The following is a 25,239-nucleotide window of genomic DNA, read 5'->3' as shown; positions in this document are numbered from 1 at the left end:
GGGGCCAGTTGAGGTGGCTTGGGCATCTGTTTCGGATGCCCCGGGGACACCTCGCAGGGGAGGTTTTCCGGTCCTGTCCCACCGGGCGGAGGCCCCGGGGAAGACCCAGGACACGTTGGAGAGACTATGTCTCTCGGCTGGCCTGGGAACGCCTCAGTGTCCCCCCGGAAGAGCTGGAGGAGGTGTCTAGGGTGAGGGAAGTCTGGGCATCTCTGCTTAAGCTGCTCCCCCCGCGACCCGGCCCCGGATAAGCGGTGGAAAATGGATGGATGCATGGAGCATAACAGAGATGTGGTCTGAGTATCCGAGGTGGGGGCGGGGCTCCGCTCGGTATGCACCGGGGATGTTGGTGTAAACAAGATCCAGCGTGTTCTCCCCCCTCGTTGCAAAGTCCATATGGATGGAGTGATGCTGATGGAGTTTAGGGAGCACTATCTTGAGATTTACATGGTTGAAATCATGCAATCAGCAATGATGACCAGTCCGTCAGGTTGGGCGTTCTGCACGTCGCTGATAGCCCCATGTAGTTCACCCAACGCCTCTTTGGCATTAACGCCAGGAGGGATGTAACTCCAAAAATGAAAACAGTGGTGAATTCCCTCGGTAAATAAAAAGGTCTGCACCGAACAGTAACAAACTCCACAAGTGGTGAACAGTAGTTGGAAATCAGCACAGAGTCCTTGCTCCAATCTGTGTTAATAAAAACACACTCACACAACCGCCGTGACTCTTACCGCACAGAGCTGGGTTTCTGTCGGCTCAAAACGCGGCTAGGCCGTGTGGTAGCGATGTTTCGGTTTTGAACAATTTGTTCAATATGAACGAATCTTTTCTATGACTTGGGAGAGATTAGTTCTCTCAGTGAGTGATTCGTTCATTTCCAGTTCATTGCAGTACCTTCTCTCGCCACATGGCAGCAGCTGCATAAGCTCAGTCAGCAGGACAGGAAACAGAAATGATTCGTTCACGACTCACTCAACTGTGCGTCTATACTCAGGTGCTCGTTCTTTTGTCACGTGACAGTCAGGCCGCTCAGGCTCTGTGGCAGCAGGCACTACAGTTCTTTAATGAGTCGTTCATACGTATCATTACGGATCCTTCTTTCGTTCATTTGTCAGGTGACAGCTGTAGCTCCGCTACAGAGCTGTGGACTGAGAAACAAGGAAATGAATGATGTCTGATATCTGACGGTCATTTATTTGTCAACTGACGCCCGACAGACATCATTTATTCATGGAATCATAATTAATTAGTGGTCTTTGATTCTTGTAGATGTGTGTAGTGATTTTGTGTAAATAATGTAAATTATGTTTGTACATAAATACTTTCGAAAATTATAAACATGTTAATTGTGCTATTCTCTTCCATAAAATAATAAAATGTAACATTATTATTAACAACGACAATAACATCAATAATAATAATAATAATGATAATGTCGCGTTTTGGACACAATAAATGCACCATGTAAATATTTTCGGGAACTTGTCACTTGTTGCTTTAAAAGTCTCACTCATTATCCAAATAAGTTTAACTTTCACTCATCCTCTACCAGCCGTCACAGCTCAGGCTGTAGCAGCAGTACACTCGCTCTTGTTCATCGTTCACCGTTCATCGTTCTCGTTCACAGCTCAGTACACTCGCTCATCGTTCACCGTTCATCGTTCATCGTTCTCGTTCACAGCTCAGTACACTCTGACACACTGAGTCAGTAGCTTGATGGCGGCGTCCGGGACTCTGTCGCTGAGCCACGTCTCTGTGAAGACAAAGACGCAGCAGTCTCTGTACTCACGCCGCATAGTTCGCTGAAGTCGGAAGGCAAAACTGAAGGCATAATCATCTTTGCTTCTTTACAAATTACTTAGGTGCATACCTAGGCAGCTGGCAACAGTAAATGTTGTGATTGAACGGCAAGCTCAGTGTTTGTTCAAGGTTTTCAGAACTCTTATTTTGTGATCTTGTGCTGTGTCGCCACTGGTCATGCATAGAAGCAGCATTCCTGCAAGCCATAAAAATAGAACCTAAAAGCTATGAATACAGCTAGACCTGAATGTATGAATATGTATAAACACAACATAAACATGATCCCCAAGATACCAGATACTAACCCCAGATACTAACTTTAAATGTCAGCTCAGACCTGAAGGCCTATAAACTCTCCTGTCAACTTTACCCTACCTCAAATCAAAACTGTCAGTCCTAATGAAAACCCCACATTGGAGTCAATGCTAAACACACAACAAATTAACTTATTAACTTAATGTGTAATGTGTTAATCCTGAAGAATAATGTAAAGCATTGCTTTATCATTTGCACTTTATCAGATAATACGTTTAGATTAAATCTTTGTTATACGTTATAATTTAATTCAGTAATGAGGTGAATGTACTGTAAATATTGATTTCCTATCATGCTCTCACATTTACCCTTTGTTTCCTTCTGTCTGTTTCCTCATTGGATGGATAAATGGATGTTCACAGATGCTGATCGAGCACAAAAGCATGGCATGGACGATTTTATATCAGCCAATCCCTGTAACTTTGATCATGCCTCGCTGTTTGAGCTAGTACAGCGCCTCACCCTGGACCACAGGCTCAACGACTCTTACTCCTGCCTGGTAAGAAATAACTTGCTCCAAGCATAACCTTAATCTTCCCTTGTGGGCTTCAAACCAACTCCATTGCAAACAAATTATGGCCATCAACTATACATAGTTTGTAAACATTAGACGCTGACTACAAAAACTGTCCAGTTGCCATATTCGAATGGCAAACTTTCACTTTCTGTTCTCAGCACATTCATAACAACTTTAGTCACATTTAAAGATAAAAGATGAGTGAAACAGACTGCTTGTATTGTAGTTGTGTATGGCATTTGTAATTGTGTTTTAATATATGTTAATATACTTGACCCAACTACGTTTGTGTGTGTTGCCCACAGGGCTGGTTCAGTCCCGGCCAGGTGTTTGTCTTGGATGAGTATTGTGCTCGATATGGTGTTCGAGGCTGCCATCGGCATTTATGTTACCTGAGTGATCTGCTGGAGAGGGCGGAGAATGGAGCCATGATCGACCCCACCTTGCTTCACTACAGTTTCGCCTTCTGTGCCTCTCATGTCCATGGAAACAGGTATAAATTAAACTGGTATTGTTGTTTGTGTAATTTAGTGTTTGATTTATTGGATTTGGTTTCTATAGTCAACATCTTGAAGAACACCTTTGTGTATGACTGGGTGCTGGCTGCGTTTTATCATTTGTCTCAGCTCTTTATATGGATTCATTTAGATCATAGATCCATTTCTTCCGACGACATCAGATGACAGAGGTTGGTCCTCAATATAAATAGCTTCTTATTGACGATAGAACAACAGGTTGAGCAGCTAAAACAACCTTTGAACAAGAGATTGATACAACGTAAAAAAATGTTTTACTTGTTGAATAAGACTTTGAATTAAGTCAGGGTTGTGTCCATTCATTCATTTTTTATCTTATTGTTCTTCTTTTAGTATTTAATGAAAAATGTAAAACATTCATTCATTCAATACTGGGTTGAGCCATTAAGAAAAAAGTCTGTTAACAATGCAACAGACAAAGTTTATTGCTGCCATTTCATGTGCACTTTCCTCACAGGTAAAAAAATACAAATATTGCTGCATGCTTATGATACATGTAACCCTAACAACTTATGATTTTATGCTTTGAACTGTTTCCTCTTACATGTCTTTGATTTTTTATTTGCATGTTGTTGGCATGCTCACTTTTCCTTTTTCTTTTCTCTTTTTCCATGTCTTGTTTTAACATATTTACCCTGTTGGCTTTCACAACATGACCTCTCCTTCCTCCACTTCCACATAAACACACCTAGTCAGCGTGTGTCTGAGTTGTTAAACTGGCCAGTATCTGAGGCCGAACTCAAACAAGCTCTTTTCCCCTCTGCCCCTGAACTACCTGCCCAGACTGCTAAGAGAGAACTCAAAATCATTGATTTCATGAAGAAAATGGACTTCCGGTCCACAAATTCCATAGGAGCTAGGAGGTAAGTCATCTCATAGTCTCTGGGGTGCAGTACAACTAAGGAAGAAGATAGAAACATCTATTGGCCATGGTTTTATGGTTTTAGGGCCCTGTATGCACAACTACAAGGCAGGGTAATGGCTTTGACCTGTGCTTTTAACAAAACTATAGGCTTCTCTCTGACCTGCCTGCCTGTGCCCTCCCTTTCTGGCACAATGTTTCTTTCTTAATGTAAAGCCCACACACAAAGGCAAGTCATAGGATGACTTTATATAGTTGTCATTATATAATTTTGTAACTAACTCTTGAGAAGTATAATATTCTTAAACTTGGTTTTAGAGGATCAGTTTTCAGTCAGAGCTCAAATGGTCTCATTTCCTAATGGTGCTGTGGTATGTCATCTGTCTTTTATTCCAGTATTTACCCTGTTATCTAAGTTGCAGTTTTTACCTCTTGTCTAATGTGCTGTGATGTGATCAGACATCAAATCTGTCAACATCACAGTCAGCCGTCTGTGGATGAAGTATAACAAAGATAGACGAGGGCCACTCCAATGCTAAGGGCAAAGGTCAGGAAGGGCTGTCTGTCAGTGCCCACCACCCGCCTTCCCCCATCCATCCATCCATCCATCCATCCATCCATCCATCCATCCATCCCCCTGCGTTGCTGACAAACAATGACTGAGGACTGAGGCCTTTTCTGATCATTATGGACAGATGGACAGCAGTCGCTCCAAGAGAAAGAGAAAAAAGAAACAGGGACAAATTGAAGAAAAATATGATGAGAAAAGGACGTTTATTAAAATCTATGGAGAGAGAAATGTGGATACTTCTTTTTTATTCTAAGAAACGGTAGGTATCCATTGAGTAGTGTGGTTTGGTTTACACTCAGATATTAGGAAGTTATTTCTAGCAGTCAGAGGACAGTGTTTTGAACATTATATTATTAATATTTATAATAAATATACTTGTGTAAATTCACATCTCAATGTAGATTTTTATTTTTTTAAAAATCCAAAAATAATGAGCCCAACATATCTATGCATCCACATTCGCAGTGACCTGGTCTGCCAGTGCAGCCGTTATGCCTGGAGGTAGAGTCATGACAGGTTGACAGGTTGTCATGTGTGACAGCAGAATGTCTCCACTACCAACACTGCTGTGTGTGCCCCTATGCACACACCTCATCCAGACTACTCCATCCCTCACTCAAACAAACAAGCACAAACACTCCACCTCCAACCTTTCCTCCTAATAGCCTGCTGGCCTGGAGTTGTCAGTCCACCAAGTTGAACTCAGTTACCCCATTGCGTTCCTAAGTGTCAGGATTTGACTTGTGTCCAGCTGAATTTTGATTCCTTTTCAATTGCTGTTTCTTTTGAAATGGCTTTAAAATAAATAAAATTAGTTAATTTTATACCAAAGAAATCATAGTTAAAAGTAACATACCTATCTAGGTTTCAGCACAAGATTTATTGCATAACCAAAACCCACCAAATACTTTATTTATCTATTTTTGGAAAATAACTTTTCAAGTAAGTAAGATTTTTAAGCTGATTCAGGAACTTTTTTTAAGGCAACAAGGAACAAAGCATATAGTTATATTTAACTAATGTATATATCATGCTTATTTAAAGCAATAATTATTGAAACATGCGTCACATGATAAGGCCTATACGATGTTATGTGATTAAAAGATTATTAAATGAAGAGTATTAATTCAACATTACTTTATACATTCATTGATAGGCCGCCATATTGGCAATAGAAAGATAAACTACACAATAATGACTGCATCATGTAAAAATTTGTCCATATACAGACAAAAAATATTACATAAGAATATTAAGTTTATCAATTATCAAAATAGTTGATTAATTTTCTGACTGTCGACTGATAAATTATAACTTGTGTCAAAGTAAAATTCTGGAGATTTTACCTTGCATTGTAATCTACCTTAAAGCCTTGGTGTTGTTATTTGCTGTGTAAAAAGGGTATGTGAAAGTGTTCCTGGCTTATGGTCTGGCTAATGGTCTGTCACTGATGGCTCATTTGCTTGTTGTCGTCATTGAAGCTGTGAGGTCATCAGGTCACACAAACATGAGGATGCTGCCAAGAAACAATGTGTGGCTGGAAGGGGGCAAGAAAAGAGCCCTGCAGGACTTGATTAGTGTAAAATTTTCCTCTTTCAAATTTTGTCACAATATTGAAGTTGAAATGGCTTTTATCATGATTTTTTGTCATGATGCTACCACAAGATTTGTGCTAATGAATGATTCACAAGAACCCTAACCCTAACCCACAACAGTCTACAGTAAATTAGTAAACTTAAGCCTCAAACTCTAGTCAACACAAGGACCTCCTTCAGTATTATTCTTACAACAACCTGGTACAATTTTAAGTAAAAATAAGTATTTCTTGTTACCATTGTTACCATTTTAGTAACCTTTAATCATCTTGTTAGTACTGTTACTTATACAAATAAAAACAAATGTTGTGATTAATCAATTGTGTTTCTGACAATGCTGATGAGTAGCAATCAGATTAAGAAAATCTGAACTCTAAATAGATATGTCCCCCTCAACATAATGAATTTCAGACCTACAGGTAGCTGTGATATGCTAAACAATCTGGTTGAAACAACTGCTGATGCTAAGCAAACTGCTACCATTCAAAATCCAAGACAGCACTCATAGAGAAGTGCAGCAAGTATGCCCACACATACACACATCCACTGACACACACACACACACAAAGAGTTTCTCACTGTCCGCTGAAATGACATGTCAAATTGGGGGGTAGTGCAAGAGAGAGAGTGTCATGTCTCGTGCATCTCATCATGCTTTCATGGCCACTAGTCCAGCACCTCTTCTGTCACATGCAGTCTGCTCACACTCCACCCAGATCCAACCATATCACACTCAATAAAAACACATCTGATACACACCAACATGCCTGCATATAAAGCAATTTATTTACACTAAGTCCAAACTTATCTACTGAGGAAAATATTTAGCACGTCTGTGTATCATAACTTTTATATTTCTATTTTAATATGTTAGAGATGTGTGAGTTATAAACCAGAGAGTCTCATACTCTGCAAGTCAATATGTTTGTGCCTCCTGGTATGAGCATTCTGTGTAATTTATGCTGATCTGAGGTAAGGTATTTATCCCCTTGGATGTTTCCTTTTTTATTGACATTATAAATCAATCATGGTCAGTAAAAGTTGGAAACTTTGACAAAAAAAAAACAAAAAACAGAAAAATACCTCATTGTTTAAGCGAAAAACGTTTTCTACAAAGTAATGTCAATTAAATAAAATATGTAAGGTGAAATCAGTGTTTGCATTAATATTCACCCCCCCTTTTAAAATAATCCAACAGAGGTCCAGATATTTGGTGCTAGTAGTCCCTCAATTAGTGAAATAGGAATCACCTGGGTGCAGTGAATGTGTCTCATTTGCAGATTGCAGTATAAAGACACTTGTGTCTGGAAAGGTCCAGTAACTGAATTAATCAGTATTCCTGGCTATCATTACACCATGAGAACAAAAGAACACTCCCAGCAACTTAGAGAACAGGTCATCGAAAAGCATAAGTCAGGGAATGGGTATAAAAAAATCTCCAAGGCACTGAACATCACCCGGAGTTCTGTGAAATCCATCATCGAGAAATGGAAGGAATATGGCACATGTCTAAATGTCCACACAAACTGAGTGACTGGGAGAGGGATAGGAGAGACTGTACAGACAACAACTGTTGCACGGGTTCTTCACAAGTCAACTTTATGGGAGAGTGGCAAGGAGAAAGCCACTGTTGAAGAAAACTCATGTTAAATCACGACTTGAGTTCCCCAATAGGCATGTAAAAGGGTCCATGGTCAAGTGGAAGAGGGTTCTTTGCTCTGGTGACACCAAAATTTTGGCCATCACATACGACACTATGTTTGGCGCATAACACTGCACATGACCACAAACACACACATCCCCACTGTGAAACACAGTGGCGGCAGCATCATGCCGTGGGGATGCTTCTCAGCAGCCAGCCCTGGAAGACTCATTAAGGTAGAGGGTAAGTGGATGAATGTGGCAAAATATAGGACAATCCTGGAGGACAATTTTATTCAGTCGGCAAGAAAACTACACCTTCAGAGAAAATTTGTTTTACAGCAAGATAATGACCCAAAGCATACAGAAAAACTACACAGAAATGGTTTACTGACAAAAAGGTGAATGTTCTGGAGTGGCCGAGTCAAAGCTCAGACCTCAATCCAATAGAGAATTTATGGATGGACTTTAAAAGGGCGGTTTACACCAGATCTCCACGCAACATGACAGAGCTTGAGCAGTTTTGCAAAGTAGAATGGCATAAAATTCCAGTTTCCAGATGTGCAAGCTTAATTGAGGCCTATTCACACATACTCCATGCTGTGATTGAAGCCAAAGGTGCATCTACCAAATACTGCAGACCTGAAGTGGGTGAATATTAATGCAAATACTGATTTCACTTTACCTATTTTTATTTAAATGATATTACTATTTAGAAACCTGTTTTCATTTTGACATTAATGAAGTATTTTTCTGATTTTTTTTTTTTTTGTCAGAGTCGCTTTTATTGACCATGGTTGATTTATAATATCAATAAATTGATGAAACATCCAAGGCGGTGAATACCTTTTATATGTACTGTACATGATGGTTCTACGACAGGGTTTTGTTGTCTTGTCTAAGGACACCTTGACATGTGTCCAGGAAGAACCGGGAGTCAAACTACCTGTATGGTTTAAGTCAGAGTTGTACATGGAACTCTAGCTATCCCAAAATTCCTATAATATATTCTTAGTATAAAAAGCAACAAATGTACAGTATCATCTCCAGGACTAAAGCAAAATAGAGAGGCTGGAATTGTTTTTTGTCTGTGGAATGCTGATTATTGATGTTTATAAAGATTTGCATTATAAACATTTAAACAGTTTCAGGTCTGTGCCTTTCACACACCTGTACAGAGAAAACAGTAGGAAGAATTCAGTGCACCAATTTTAGTTTGAGCTTTACAAGATAACCGCTGATAAACAATCAAAAGTTTTTTTTCTGATTTATTCCTTTGTTATTGCTATGCCTGGGGGAGGGGGTGGCAGGGTGGGGGGGTAATTCTCAGTGTGAATTTTAAGCGAATGAGAGTGAAATTAGGGCACAGCATTAAAGGAACATTAAAGGAAAGATTTGGATATTCTGTAATGCTAATGTAGGACCAGTGGTAGGCCACAGTAGAGAGTGCAATCTTTTAGCCTAACAGTTACAAAACGCGTTACAAGGCACAAGTTACAAAACCGGTGTCACATGTTTTTTCTCTGTTCTGGCCTACAAAAGCTAGAATCTTAGGTGGGGATGAACAAGAGAAAACAAAAAATACAGTTTTTCATCATCAGTGTGACTTTCTAATTTGTTTTGATAGAAATTTTCATTAACTGTAATTTTGACAAACAAGCAAAAAATTGAGAATGATGTTCAGTACTGTGCATTCTTGTATGTAGCATTACTATTCTTTTTTACTGAAACATCAGTAAGACATATTATATTTCACACAGGGATGGTTGACATCTTAAGGATGCTAGTAATGATGTTAAAATATGCCCTTATCCAGTTCTGTATACCAAGATTCAAGATTCAAAAAACTTTATTACTTTATTTATTGTTTTGCCTCATTACCATTGTTCTCAAAACAGACAGAAAGAAAAGGAACCACAACCAGGAAAGATCCAACACCAACATAAATACACAAACATAAATACACAATAACATACCGAAAAACTCAATATATATACAGAATATGTAAATAGATCAATTAAATTGGTTCAATATATTCACAGCAAGTATATGACAGTTTCACTTCCCCCACCCCTTACAGAGGGGGAAGGAATTGTACAGATTGATTGCTCAGGTAGAAAGGATCTCCTGTGGCGCTCTGTGGAGCATTTAATGTTAATAAGTCTTTGGCTGAATGTGCTCCTCTGTCCAGCTAACACATTGTGCAGTGGGTGGGAGGGATTGTCCAAGATTGAGAGGAGTTTGGACAGCATCCTCCTTTCAGCCACAACATGTAGATCGTGCTGATCCTCATCCAAAAAAGGAATGATGAGAGAAAAGTCAGTTTGTCTTTGTCGTTTTATTCGTCACCCGGGGAGAGCTGTACACATAACGTGTGGTACATGACAACTCTGAATCTCTATGTCCACATGCTTCTTTTCTATATGTGCTTGAAGGCGTAAACAGACTTTCCTCCAATCAGATTTACTCATTTTACGCTTACTCACCCTCATCAGGAAAAGATCAACACATCATCTTAACAAGACAATGAGGTATTGTTCTCAAGTGATGCTGTCAACACTTATTTGGGTTCACTGAGCATCCTAAGTTTTCTGAACACAGTTGCATAGATAAAGAAACACATGTTTTAGAGTTCAGCTGAGCCAGCCCTAATACATCCTACAACTGCAGAGTCATCAGAGAACGTCTGAAGATGACAGGACTCTGAGTTGTACCTGAAGTCTGAGGTGTACAGGGTGAAGAGGAATGGAGACAGAACTGTCCCCTGTTGAGCACCTGTCCTACAGATCACAGTGTCAGACACACAGTTCTGCAGGCGGACATACTGTGGGCGGTTAGTGAGGTAGTCCATGATCCAGGAAATCAGGGGAGTGTTGTCCTGCATGTTTTTTAATTTTTCTCCCAGCAGTGCAGGCCAGATGGTGTTGAATGCACTGGAGAAATCAAAAAACATGATCCTCACTAAGCCCCCAGGCTTGTCCAGGTGGGTGTAGGTGCGATGGAGAAGGTGTATGATGGCGTCATCCACTCCAATATGGGGTTGATAAGCAAACTGGAGGGGATCAAGTGAGGGTTTGACCAGAGGTCGGAGGGACTCCAGGATCAGCCTCTGAAAAGCCTTCATGATGTGTGATGTCAGAGCCACTGGTCTGAAGTCATTGAGGACTCTCGGACGTGGCGTCTTATTCACAAGGCACGACTTTTTCCACCCTAGAGGAACTCTCTCCAGGTGCAGGCTGAGATTGAAGATGTGCTGGAGAACAACACATAGCTGAGGAGCACAGGCTTTCAGCACCCTTGGGCTGACTCCATCAGGGCCTGCAGCCTTTGTGGGGTGAAGCCTGTTGAGCTCTCTTCTTACCTGCTCAGCTGAGATTGTTAGGGTGGTGGCTGAGTCGTGTGGGGGAGGGACTGAGGAGCAGGTAGTGAACTGAAGTGGGCTCTGTGGCTCAGCCTGGAATCGATTGAAAAAATTATTCAATTCATTGGCTCAGTCCACAGTCCCCACATTCTCCTGGCTGCTGGACTTGTAGCCAGTGATGGTCCTCATGCCCCTCCAAACCTCCCTGGTGTTGTTCTGTTGAAGGCTATGTTCCAGTTTTCTCCTGTAAGTCTCCTTCCCCTCCCTGATCTTAACAGACCTCTTTGCTGCCTCCCTGTCTCCTGATCTGAATGCCTTGTTTTTGTTATTCAGGATGGCTTTGATGTCCTGAGTGACCCAGGGTTTATTGTTTGGGAAGCAGCAAATGGTTTTTGTGGGTACGTGGGTGTCCACACAGAAATGAATGTAGTCAGAGAGGCAGTCCGTCAGTCCATCGTAACCTACTGTGGATTAAACTTGGTGAAAGCACCATGACATATGTGCTAAATACTACCAAAGGACTCACATTATGCAATTCTAAACATGGTCTAAGCTACCATGCTTTGCTCTGTTGTTTTCCCAGAACTAGAGATTCATAGACGATTTTGTTTGTGAATATGTACAGTTGCAAGAAAAAGTATGTGAACCCTTTGGGATTACATGGAGTTTTGCATGAATTGGTCATAAAATGTGCTCTGATCTTCATCTAAGTCACAACAATCAAAAAACACAGTCTGTTTGAAATAATAGTACAAAATTATTATATGTTTTCATGTTTTTATTAAACCTAACATGTAAACATTCACAGTCCAGGGTGAATGTATATGAAACACTCACATCAAAACATATTCACCAATTTCTACTTGTATTTTGAAAGTCTCTGTTCTGTCAGTTGACATAGTATCACAGCACAGAAACAGACTGCCTGAAGAGTATACCTGTGCCATAGGTAAGCCATACTTCTGTCTTTCAGGCCTGATGGTATAGGGACGGTAACTGTAGAAGAGAAGGAGCGTTTTGAAGAGATCAAGGAGAGGCTCCGGGTGCTTCTGGAAAACCAGATCACACACTTCAGGTAGGAACCATGTACAGCAACAGCCATGTGTTGAACTCTCACTGGACTGCTGAGGGTTTAGATGAAAAACCATTCTGTCGCCTCCAAAGGTACTGCTTTCCATTTGGACGGCCAGAGGGAGCACTTAAAGCAACTTTGTCCTTACTTGAAAGGGTAAGACATTTTAACTCCTGTATAGATGTATACAATAATTTTTATTTTAACTTATGGGTTACGGCCCAGCTACACTACAATAATTATGTTGATAACATATTCACATTTCTCGATATTTGTATTGGTATCATGTATTCTGTTGTGTACTGGACTTTATCACTAGATCTTTTCTTTTTAGGTTCTGATGAAAGATATTGTTACACCAGTTCCACAAGAAGAAGTCAAGGCCGTAATATGTAAGTGTCTAGAGCAGGCAGCTGTGGTCAACTACCAACGTCTGTCAGAGTACGCCAAACTGGAAGGTGAGCTCCTTCCTTGCTGCTGCTCCTTTGTGTTTAAAGTACTATGGTAAACATGCAGCATCTGTCTTGATATGAATTAATATACCCACTCAAAATAAATTAAAATTCTACTCAATGCATTTTACTCACGTAGTGCCAAATCACATCAGAAATCATCTCAAGGCACCCAACAAATCTCACTTTAGCAAGCCATTGGAAACACTAGAGGAAAACTCTAAAGAAATGATGTATTGTGCAATTTGGATGAGGTAGTTCCACAAGTCTGACTTTTGCATTTTTCTTCACGGCTGAATAAAATGAGCTTCATGGTATGATATTTGTTTATTTTGCCTTATCCTCAGGCTATTTAACTAGTAAATGTACATCAAGTTAAATTGCATTCGGTCTATATGCTGACTTTGTCCACCATTCCTCAGCTTCTCTTTCAGCCAAATGCTATTCTGCCTCTGTCTCCCTCTTCCCTGGTACAGTAGGTGATGTGATACTTTCCCCTTTTCGCTCCCTTTCTTGCTCTTTAATGACTTCCATAGTCACTTGTCTCTTTTTCTTGTCTATTGGTTTTCCCTGCAGTGCCAAAGATATCTTTCTATAATTTATCAATTAAAACTGTGACATACCAAGAAGGTAGTCGGCCATTGACGTTGACTATAGCTAGCTTTTGCATTGTGTTCAAGTTCCATGTTCCACTTTCTGGCCAAAATAAAGTCCAAGTAAGAATAAGTGCTGGCATCGGCAGTTCTTGTACGTACTTGTGCAGATTTGTAAGGGTTTGTAGTCCTAGACAGTCTCAAGTTTCATATATATATAGATAAAAGAAAAGATCTTTGCACAGTTAATAGGCTAAACATGTACAGTAGGTACACTATACTGTACTACTGAATGCATATAGCTAAAACTAATATAACTTTTCTCTGGGTAATTCATTCATGCATGGAAAACATGTCACACTTGTTGTTTTTATTACTGTAGACTGCTGTCTTTCAGGTTAATCCCAGAAACATTTCATTTAGTTATAGAAATCCAAAGACATTAAAAAGAAGAGAGATGCAGAGATTTGTTAGAGAATTGTTTTTTTTTCTGTGTAGGCCACGTGGATTCTCTATTCTTCTATTTCTTCTCACTAAATTAAAATAGGAACATTTGAACAGTGTTGGAATAGGAAGTAAGGTCCCCTACTGGAGGTAGGCCACAGCTGGGATTCACCACTCACTTTCTCTCTCCGGCATCTTTAGGACATACTTTAGGGAAACCTGCCCACTCGCTCTTTCCTTGGAGCGATCTTATTCCTTCAAGCTCGGGTCCTCTACCAAAGGCCTGGGAGCTTGAGGGTCTTGTGCAGTATCTTAGCTTTACCTAGGACTGCACTATTCTGGACAGAGATCTCAGATGTTGTTCCTGGGATCTTCTGGAGCCACTCTCCCAGTTTGGGAGTTACAGCCCCCAGTGTTCCTATTACCTCTCTCTGTCTCTTGCCTACAGAGTGGTCTACTCCACAGCTCCATCTTATATCAGTTCAATCATTCAGGTCTACATCCCCTCCCGTCCACTGCGCTCAATCGGTGAACGAAGTCTGGTGGTACCAGCACCAAACAGTTGAGACCAAGGAAAACTCTTCAGCTCAGTTATCCCGCGATGGTGGAATGAGCTGCCTATCTCTGCACACTCAGCCACCTCACTTGCAATCTTTAAAAAACTGCTGAAAACAGAACTCTTCCGCATCTTCCTTTGCACACACACACACACACACACACAAAACTTTTCTACTCTCTTGTACTTACATCTCTTGAAACAGAAACACTTTTTTGATAGCACTTTGCTTTGATGTCTTTTTCTCCTTGACTTAGATTTTGTTTGCTTGCCTTGTTCCTCACTTGTAAGTCGCTTTGGATAAAAGCGTCTGCTAAATGACTAAATGTAAATGTAAATGTAAACTACCACCGGTACTACTTGGGCCTTCATTTTCCACATGTTTTCCATCTCTTCTTTCTGCCCTTGGTACTTCTTTGCACAGCCTGCACCTGGGGTCCTGCCTTCTACCTGGTATGGTAGATTCCAGCCTCTATCGATCTTGAACTCAGAGCCTGCTTCTGTGCTGCTAGGATCAGTGCTTCTGTGCTGTCTTTCAGTCCAGCCTTATCCAGCCACTGGTAGGATTTGTTGACATCAGCCACTTCTTCTATCTGCCGGTGGTACATACAATGCAGGGGTTTGTCCTTCCATGAGGGTTCCTCCTCTTCCTTCCCTTGCTCCTCTGGAGCCTGCTGCCTGAGGTATTCGCTAAGCACGCCATTAGTTTCCACTTTCCCATTGAGTTCTGGATAAAGGTTCTTAGAGTCCTGTTGATCTTGTACAGTTCCAAGCATTCCATGATTGATGTGTGAGGCATTGAGTCATAGGTTTTCTTGTAGTCAATCCAGGCAGTGCACAGGTTGGTATGTCTGGTCTTATAGTCTCTGGTGACTGCTTTGTCTACCAGTAGCTGGTGCTTTGCTCCCCTGGTGTTACTACCAATTCCTTTCTGGGCACTGCTCATGTATTGATCCATGTGCCTGCTCATCTTGGCTGCTATGATGCCTGACAGGAGCTTCCATATATATATACACCGACCACTTTTTACACCTAATAAAGTACATCTGAAAGTTGAGTCATGGCAACTGGACTTCCTTTAGTTAGTTGAAACGTTTTGCTTCTCATCCAAGTAGCTTCTTCAGTCTGAAGATAGTTGGTTGGAGGCCACAAATTTATGCTCCAAGACTGGTTTCACTCCACCCCTTGCCCTGAATAGGCTCGTTAGGTGAAACAAAAGATGGGGGAGATGTGAAGGATGTAATGGTCACGCCTCTGCCCACCCCCTCTTAACACCTAAATGGGTCGTTAAGTGTGTCCAACCTGGTGCAGGTGTGAACTGGTTCTGGCCTTTTTCGGGATAGATGAAAGGGCAGCATGATAAATAGAAGACAGGTTGTGTCTAAGTCCTCCACCTCTGTTAAGAGAGGGAGTGTTGATTTGCACATGCAAGGCTTCCCTCCCCCCTCTCTCAAACCACTTATCTTCTTTGTCCAATATTTGAACATCACAGTCCTTAAATGAGTGTCCTTTGTCCTTAAGATGAAGGTACACAGCTGATTCAGGACCTGAGGTGTTACTCCTCCTGTGCTGTGCCATCCTCCTGTGTAGCGGGTAGCGGCTGTTTAGTTTCTCCAATGTACAGTTCAGAACATTCTTCACTGCATTGGACCGCATACACTATATTGTTCATCTTGTATTTTGGAGTCCGGTCTTTGGGATGTACAAGTTTCTGTCTAAGTGTGTTAGTGGGTTTGAAGTAGACAGGTATGTTGTGTTTTCTGAAAATCCTAAATCCTTTATTAGGTACACCTTATTAGTACCGGGTTGGACCCCCTTTTGCCTTCAGAACTGCCTTAATCCTTTGTGGCATAGATTCAACAACGTACTGGAAACATTCCACAGAGACTTTGGTCCATATTGACATGATAGCATCCAAAGCTGGGTTAGGGTTAGCAACGCTGGTTGCTGCAGATTTGTCGGCTGCACATCCATGATGCGAATCTCCCATTCCACCAAATCCCAAAGGTGCTCTACTGGACTGAGATTTTCTCTGACCTCTGGCATCAACAAGGCAGTTGCGCCCACAGAACTGCCGCTCACTGGATATTTTCTCTTTTTTGGACCATTCTCTGGAAACCCTAGACATGGTTGTGCATAAAAATCCCAGTAGATCAGCAGTTTCTGAAATACTCAGACCAGTCTGTCTGGCATCAACAACCATGCCACGTTCAAAGTCACTTAAACCACCTTTCTTCCCCATTCTGATGCTCGGTTTGAACTGCAGCAGATCGTCTTGACCAGGTCTACGTGCCTAAATGCGTTGAGTTGCTGCCATGTGATTGGCGGATTAGAAATTGGCGTTAATGAGCAGTTGGACAGGTGTACCTAATAAAGTGGTCGGTGAGTGTGTGTGTGTATATATATATATATATATATATATATACATACATATATGTATATATATATATATATATATATATATATATATATATGCATAATACACCATCTTATCCAGGATTAGTCATTTGATCATGGATCTGTTTAGCAACAAACAGGGCTCTGGATAGCCATATGTATATGTTGCTCCAAAACATGTATATATCATTAAGCTATGACTTCAGCAATAACCATGCAGATGTACAAGTAAAATGTTGGGCTTTGAACTGATCTAACTGATCAAACCAGACAGTCTCATTCGTCTTTATGCTGTAGAATGTGGCGCCCATAAAAATAAATTCACATTTTGATTTGTTAGACCAAAGGACAGTTTTCTACTTCTCCTGAGTTTGTTTTAAACAAGCTCATGCCTAGACAATTAAAAAACAAACAAACAAATGAAGCTGTGAATCTCTCAATAAACACCAATAAAGTTTCAAGCTGAGTCAGATTATGAAGGAAGTAAAAGGTCCACTGTACAATAGGTTATATATAGGTTCGTTCACAGCATTTGTTCCAGGTCATTGATAGATCTATTAATTTGCTAAAAATACCTTTGAATTTCAATATGATACATAGTGGCCTTCGAGACAACAGATCACCCACTAATAGGGAACGTGAGCTGGGATTAGACTGTTGTGAGCGAGGTTAGTTTTACCCTACTGATGATGTGTTGTTGCAATAGTATTCCTATTGCAACAAATAGGGCTTGCAATAGTAATGCTATTGCAACATAGGATTCACCATAATAGGTAAATGCATCTATTTATGGTGTAAAATTGGTAAAATTGAACAATGTGAAATAGCAACACAGAAAGGGCAGGTAGGGAAAGCTTCATATCACAGTGACCTGTATACTCATTCTCTGACCCTGGCTTCTTGCATGCCTCGGTATCCTCCCTCTTTCTCTGTAGGGAAAAAGAGAGAGATGTATGAGCATCCTGTCTTCTGCTTGGCGTCGCAAGTGATGGATTTAACCATTCGTGAGTACCCTCCTGTGCACGCCAACTACTACAAGTAACCTCACAGTTCTGTCGTCCCTGATGTCTTTTGGTTTGTGTGTATTTATCTTTTTAGTCTCTACAGTTCACATCTTACAGTTTTTTTTATATGTTTCAAGCTCAGTTTGTATCTTAGTGATCCAAACACTAACACTTGGTGTCTATCCTGTTCTTTTTCTGTCTGTGACTTGAATGCATTTTTACTTTTACTTTGGACCCAGATTAAAGGTCACATTGTAAACTGATACATTCCAGTTCTTTTAACAGGTTCATCATTTTGATTCATTTTGTATTTTATGTCAGAGAGAACATGCTTTTGTGTTTGTTTTCTGTGTTTTTCTTTGTTTTTCTAGAGTCTCCTACAATATATCACAAAAATCCGTTTAAGAAGGAAGGGCCTCATTCACCAAGCATTCTTAAACCCACACACAGTTTACACCCAGATGTTCACCAGTTTTCTTGTTTGGGATTTATTGTTATATCAGAACAGAAGACACTCATGGAAAATAATTGATTGTTGCATTTTAATCAATTCTAAAGTTGTTATTTATATTATTATTGTTTCTCTGATTCAAGATTAGAAGTTTTTTCACTTCATTGTTCGTGCCAAGTTTTTGTCTGTTTGTTTACATCCACCACTGATGCTACTAAATATGAAGCTCATATAAACTCCAGAAGTTTTCCACACAGCCCTGCAGTCTCATGGCCTTTTATGGGTGGTGGTGGGGCGTTGATTTATGCTAAATAGTAACTAACTAGAATACGCTTTCAACTTACACAGTAGGATTTGTCAATATAATAGCAAAACTACGAGGAAATCTTTAGTTTGACAATACATGATGAATCTGATGTAGATTTTTACGGAATCTTCTAAGAACAAGCATCACTATTTAAGAAAAAAATGTATTGATGAATGAACTGCAAGAACTGCTGATATATGCTGAATGCATAGCTTTTGAATAGTCAGTCTAATCTTTACTCCTGTCTTCCATTGCTTCTGTTTTACTGCCTGTACTGAATTATGTCTCTCTCTCTCACCCTCTAACTGCCACTTTCCCACTTCTCTCTACCTTCTCTCCATCCATGACACCTGTTCTTTTTATCTTTTTATAATGTAACTCTTATTTAGTGGAAAAATCTCAGAAAAAACTGAAGGATCCAGGTGATGTTGTACTTTATGTGTAGCATCTGCTGTTAGTTCATTTCTGACCAGAAAACACCCAGCCTACCCTAAACCATACCACCATAAACCCAGTCACAAACTTCCTGACTCATTGCTCAGCAAAAACACAGAAACTTTGCTACTACAATGTTTCAGGAACATTGTGAGAGCATTAGTGTTTTCCCTACATGTGATGTTTTTCATTGCTTTGAATCTCAGGAAGATGAGACCATTGTTGAGAATGACAGTAATTAAACAAAGAAGTGAGAATTAACACAAATTCTACTCAGAAAGTGTAGTGAAACAAGGACAAGAGATATTGCATTTATTTGACTGGGCTGCAATGATGTCCATGCTTCAAAAGCAAAGGAATGTCAAAACAAAAGGTTAGCAGGAATTAATTAATGGTTGGCTAATTAATTTTTTTTTTTTATCTTGCCAGTAAAAAGCATTTTTGTTAAGTAACCCAAAGAGACAGGGTTAAGCATCAAGAAAACACTGGAAAAAACACAGTTTACATGCAGTTAAAAGAGTATATTAATTAAAGAAGTTCTTTTTAAAAACAACGTAAAAGAGATATCCATGTGTTACAGGCAACTGTGCCGAACGTGTTTATAGAGAAATTAAAGATTCTGAGTGGCTTACAGAAAAGATAAAATAAAAATAAAATTCAGCTCAACTTCTTCACAACATTAGCTAGTTCTTGTAGCTACTTCACAGAAACCTGGGATGTTAATTATCTAATAAATAATAATAATAACAAACTTTATTCATCACCTTGGGGAAATAGTTGTTGAACAGTAGATGTCATCGCTATTACAGGATTTCTGTGTCTTGTCCAAGAACACCTCAAAATGTAGCCAGGAGAATCAAACCACTGACACTGGGGTTTGTAGACGACTGCTCTACCACCTGAGCTACTGTCGCCCAATACTACACAGTAGTGAGCCCTCAAAATAGTTGTATCTGAACCTAACAACCAAGAGATGTTTGTCCTGTTTAGAGAAGACCTCCAAACTTGCAGCATATTAAATAACAAATCTGTATTGTTAATAAAATGCTGGATACATCAGTGTTCGGTAATCATCATCAAAACATGACAAGCTGTGAAGTCTCAAAGGATAAAAATATAATGAAGATGTTCACTTACTGGCCTATTAATTTGACAGCTGTCAATTATATAAAGGTAAATGTTATCTAATGTATGATACAAAAATATTCTACATTAAAAAAAAACTAAATTTCTTCATTCTAATGCCACAACTTTAAGTAAACAGACATTAAAGTCCCATTGTGTGGCTGCTGTAAGCTATGTTGGCATGAACTAAACCCCACCAGGCATCACCCATCATCCAGCTGTGCTGTCCACACTGAGCATCAAGAACTTCAGAACACAATCATTCTTTAGACTTTTCACCAGAGATCATGAGGACTTGGTTCAATAGCATATCAATCAATCAATGAATCAATCAGGCATAGCCTGGGACTAAGCAACTTCACCACCTAGAACAAGTGTATACTGCAGTAGACACTGTGGAGATCAGCACAACATAACCACTACATTACTGCATGATAAGTGTTCACACCCCTCATCACTCCTGTATTTTCTCTGGATGACGTCATCCAGCTTTCCTGTCACAGTGACAGAGATGTGACTCATTCACAATATACCACAGGCCATCAATACTTCAGCCACCCAACGCTATGCTCATTAGAATAGAGTTTATATTAGATATGCCTTTATAGTATGTAGTATACCTAGAATTACACTATAACTAGGGCTGGGCACAGCCCTATGTGTTAAATGTATGAATAAATATATTATACTGTAATTATAGCTAAAGGTTATAGTAATTTACGTCAGACACTGTGCTTCTGTGCTTAAGCTACAAATACAATTAAGTCTCTAGTCAAAAAGTATTAAGGTCTGATACCCAGCCCTAATTATAACAAGTTGATATTTTATGCTTATAAAGTATCTCAATATGACCATGAGATTGTCCCAGTGATTCAGGCTGAGGCTATAGACTGGACTAAGGATCAACAGCTATATCCAAAATTTGTGAGTGAATTTGTGAATTCTTTAGTTCCAGTGTTTGGAGGCAGGATAACATGCATGTTGTTTATTAGTGTACAATCTAAATATAAGAGCAGGAATATTCTTGTACTCTTTATGTTGCATGCATACATTATCAAGAGTCAGTGTGTGTGAGAAAGAATAGATACTGATCAGACTTTGACTTCTGTGCTCCAGAGAATGTAGGGCGATTAGTCACACCTGCCAAAAAACTGGAGGACACCATTCGCCTGGCTGAGCTGGTAATTGAAGTTCTGCAGCAGAATGAGGAACACCATTCGGAGGTCAGTGTGCTGGTATATCATGCACTGTCACTGTCTAAAAATGCAGTTTGTTGTTTTCTAACAGAAAGTGTGTTATATTATTCTTAGTTTTGTTATACATGAAATCATTGTATCATACGGACTTACTGTCAGTCTGTTGACGAACCCACTGTTACCATTAATACCAGTTTACCACTGTAAAACTACAGTCCACATTCTGGATATTCCCACAACATGACTGCATGCACACTATTAATGAGTTTATTAATTGGATTTTAACAGCTACATATTGATCAGGTCATAAATAACTAGTACAGTACACTTTGAAGCACGTGTACTTTACTTGCAGCCACTGTCAGTACATGAAATGGGTCTCTGTTTGGTTTTACACTAAATCTCTATAGTGACTTTCTGACTTTGACCTTATTGTTTTAATTATTTACTAGAAAATGTATTTAGCATTTTTTTCTTCTTTGAAGTTTTGATTGCAGATTTTCTTCTTTTAAAAAAAAATGTTTCACTGGTGTGTCAGCAACATTTGCTCCAAAGAAATATAATTCATGTTGAGTAAATTCAAAGTGAAACTAAAATTATATCATTGGTTCCTCCTTGAATTTAAGCATGAATTAAAATCTTATTTCTGAGTCACAACTTGAACAAATGTGGACTAGATTTTTTAATGTTGCCATTCATGTTATCAACAGCATCAAGTTCAATTCTGTTTTAAATACTTTGATTTCTTAGTGCAGTACTTTTTATTACTTAAAGTACAGTAAGCATGTCCTTGGTACTTGAGCTTGCGTAAGTAAAGGGGTAAAAGGGGTACCCTTTAGGACTTTTTAGGACTTGGACTTTAACTTGAGTATTGAGTTTGAATACTTTTACTGCCAGTGTGATGTTGATGCAAACCATTATTTCCTAATTTCTAATATTTAGTTGGACCACCTTTAGCTTTTATTACGGCAGGCATTCACCAGGTCATCGTTTCAATAAACCTCTGCAGTGTCACAACATTTATTCTCGTTCAGTGTTGCATTACTCTTTCACCAAGAACTTGCATTGATAATGGGAGAGTCAGACCACTGCACAAAGTCTTCTCCACCACATTGCAAAGATTCTCACTCTGGATTCTATGGTGGCCAATCCATCAATCACACTAATTGATAATTACATTATAATAATATCTGTGTTAGCTGGAAGGTACATTTTTGTTAGAGAGATGTGTAAGTTAACGTCTATTTACAATAACATTTAGATTTATTCATTTGGCAGACGTTTTTATCCAAAGCAATTTACAGTGAGGTACAAGGGCAGGGTAGGCATTAGGATAATCCACAGGTGAAATTCGAACCCCAGTCTCTCACATGGAAGGCAGCGATCTTACTACTATGCTATGCAGCTGCTATTTAATATGGAATATACTGTAAGCCACAGGGAGTGTGTTCAGGTGTTTCATAAGTTGTTGCATTAGATCTGTCTTTCAGATAAGTTTGGCGTTTGTTTGGGAAATTGACTCACTTCAGAATTCCCATTTGCAGACTTGCCACTGAATGTGTTTACTTTTTTCTCCATCAGAGTTTTTAAAATCATCTGAATCCCTACAGGGGAGTTCGAGATTATGTTCAAAAGATAAATTGAACAAGTTGTTTTGTATTCTGTCAGCCTTGGGGTCCCAAAATTTCATGTATATTCTGATTCCAGATAGTAAGTAGTTCAGCAGTGACCACCTGCTACTTTGAATCATTGTACTGTGTCTGATCTGCACAGTGGCCCACACCTGACATGAAGTACATACTCAAAATGTAGGCAAGGTTGTATCAGCAGTGGACAAATACCAGCTCGATCCTTAAATCACAACAGAGCAGTTTCTCAGTTTGCCTCGTAAACTGTAAGTTGAAAATAATAAGACCAAAAGTCATGATGGGAAAGGGGAAAGAAACACAGTAGAGAAGAAAACATGAATTTTGAGCATTTGTTTTAAAGTCAAGCTTCCTTAATATAGCCAATCTTTCTCCGCTTTTGCTGTGAATGCTGTGCAATTTACTTACATTACTGTAAATCACATTTTATCACTTTAATATTTAACCAAAACACTTATTTCCTCTCTGAATTTATTTTGTTTGCGGGGAAATGTGTGAACAGGGAAAAGAGGTATGTGATTGTCTTAGTGCCATATAGTACGCCCCCATCTCCTGCCCTCCCCTGTGCATGTGAATAATGACATGGCTATTGTTTTAAAGGATCATTATTGTTTCCCAAAATCCCTTTCAGCTTGTGATCACTGCTAATCAAGTGCTTGTGGAATGCTTGTTAGCTTAGTTTTTCCTTTGGTGATGAGAAACACAGGAAAGCACTTATAATCATAATCTCACTCTGAGACAACAAAATGCAGAGTAGTGACTTTTGATGCTGAAACATTTTTTTTCACTCTGCACCTTGTTTTCTGTGAGTCTACTCCAAATCATCTCTCACAATGCTAACCTGTCTTCTGTGTTCAGCCATGTGTCACTTATTGTAGCAAGTCCAGTAAGAAAACTAGCTGAATTGTAGTAATATATATTACATGTATGTAGGTCTAAATTAATGAGCAAGAAACCTCCATGAAATTATGCAAGCCAATTGTTGTCTGCTTGTGATGCTGCTTATTGAAGTTTAATGGAAAATGTTTTTAGTTGTCTTGCTTTGTGTGAAAATTTACTGTCGAGGTCAGTTTTCGAGCAAGAAGTTCTGCCTTTAAAGAGCGATTAAGAGCAGACGACATGAACTTATGATTGTGTCTTCACCACTATCAAACATTCTGCCAGGTGGTGAGGCTCACCAACCAACACTTAATATGCAGTGTTTCTGTACAGAATTTATGCCATGATTTTTTTCCTTATTTTCACATCAGAATTTTGGTACAGACCTAACTGTCCACTAAATTCACAGAGGTATAAAAAGCAAGCGATTGTTTGTGATTGTAATGTTTGTTCAGTTCAGATCATAAAAATGAAAAGTAGAAAGTCCTGAAATAACTTTACCTACTGTTAAGGTGCATGGATGAGGGACAGTAAACTTGCAACACTTGCAGGTTATTGATCACCTTTATGAGATAGGTAGATAGGTAGATGAGATGAGGTAGATAAAGGCCACAGGTTAACAATATGGTTGTTCAGTAATCTGAAAGTGTTGCCACTTATGAAACTAGCTCTAATTTGTACACCAAGACAGGTCAGGAAAGTCTCTAGTCATGTTTTTATAATACATTGTATGGTTTAAGAAGTACTTTTTGAAGAACTATGTTGTAGTTTTACTTCTTTTTATTTTTGGCTTATATGTGTGACTTCTCAGTCTCAAATGTAAGAATAATGATTACATGAGTGGCACTGACTGCATCTATTTTCTTGCCAACTATCCCATACCAACTATCCAATGCTTAGAGCTCCCACAGCAAGTGCATGACCCCCTTTCCCTCAGCAGTAGCACAACCAACACCACTGTGGGCCCATGGGTACATTCACATTACAGTGTTGACAGCTTGATGTGAATGAGCAAACACCATGGATCCTCAGGGGTCCCTCTTAAGAGGCCCGGCAAGAGTGGGTGTGCATGAGGAAAGCAAGTGTTTTTGATGTGCATGAAAGTAGCTCGGTCCCCAACAGTCACTCCACTGTGTCTATTTGATGGGGAGAGTGTGGCACAACTCGCTAGCTCCCTTCTTTCTGATTGACTTGCTGTAGGAGCTGCGGGTAAGTGTTTAAGTAGCTCTCTGCCATGCCGGAGCCACTTCTGTTTCCACTGTGGGCCAGAACAGAAAAGTGTGTTATTTTCCATACCCCAAGCATTTTTTATTGCTTCAACTTGTGAAGAATCCTTTTCTTGAGGTAATGCAGAAAAGTCATTGAAGCAACAACTTGATTTCATATGGTAAAAAGTAAAAGAGAGAGAGCCAAGAGCCTTTGCAAAAGATCAGTGGAGTTACATTATGTCTTTAGTGTTTATGGTAAATCCAAAATCAAAC

General features: G+C 39.5%; 1 protein-coding gene across 3 annotated transcripts in view; it reads left to right on the top strand.

Moving 5' to 3' along the window:
* The window catches only part of cadpsa (Ca2+-dependent activator protein for secretion a), a 174,366-nt gene that overhangs the window by 103,874 nt on the left and 45,253 nt on the right, over positions 1-25,239 (top strand). The window contains exons 12-19 of one of the 3 annotated variants that reach the window (XM_026344704.1): positions 2,481-2,617; positions 2,941-3,128; positions 12,175-12,276; positions 12,366-12,429; positions 12,608-12,731; positions 17,651-17,719; positions 21,154-21,260; positions 23,382-23,390. In XM_026344704.1, the coding sequence (XP_026200489.1) occupies positions 2,481-2,617; positions 2,941-3,128; positions 12,175-12,276; positions 12,366-12,429; positions 12,608-12,731; positions 17,651-17,719; positions 21,154-21,260; positions 23,382-23,390 (800 nt within the window). The remainder of the gene's footprint in view (positions 1-2,480; positions 2,618-2,940; positions 3,129-12,174; positions 12,277-12,365; positions 12,430-12,607; positions 12,732-17,650; positions 17,720-21,153; positions 21,261-23,381; positions 23,391-25,239) is intronic. The other 2 variants (XM_026344706.1, XM_026344705.1) reach the window with 2 other exon arrangements.

The sequence above is a fragment of the Anabas testudineus genome, chromosome 5 (assembly GCF_900324465.2).
Source record: "Anabas testudineus chromosome 5, fAnaTes1.2, whole genome shotgun sequence".
NCBI lineage: Eukaryota > Metazoa > Chordata > Actinopteri > Anabantiformes > Anabantidae > Anabas > Anabas testudineus.
The sequence above is the reverse complement of the archived record's forward strand: the minus strand, read 5'-3'. Positions and strand labels throughout refer to the sequence as shown.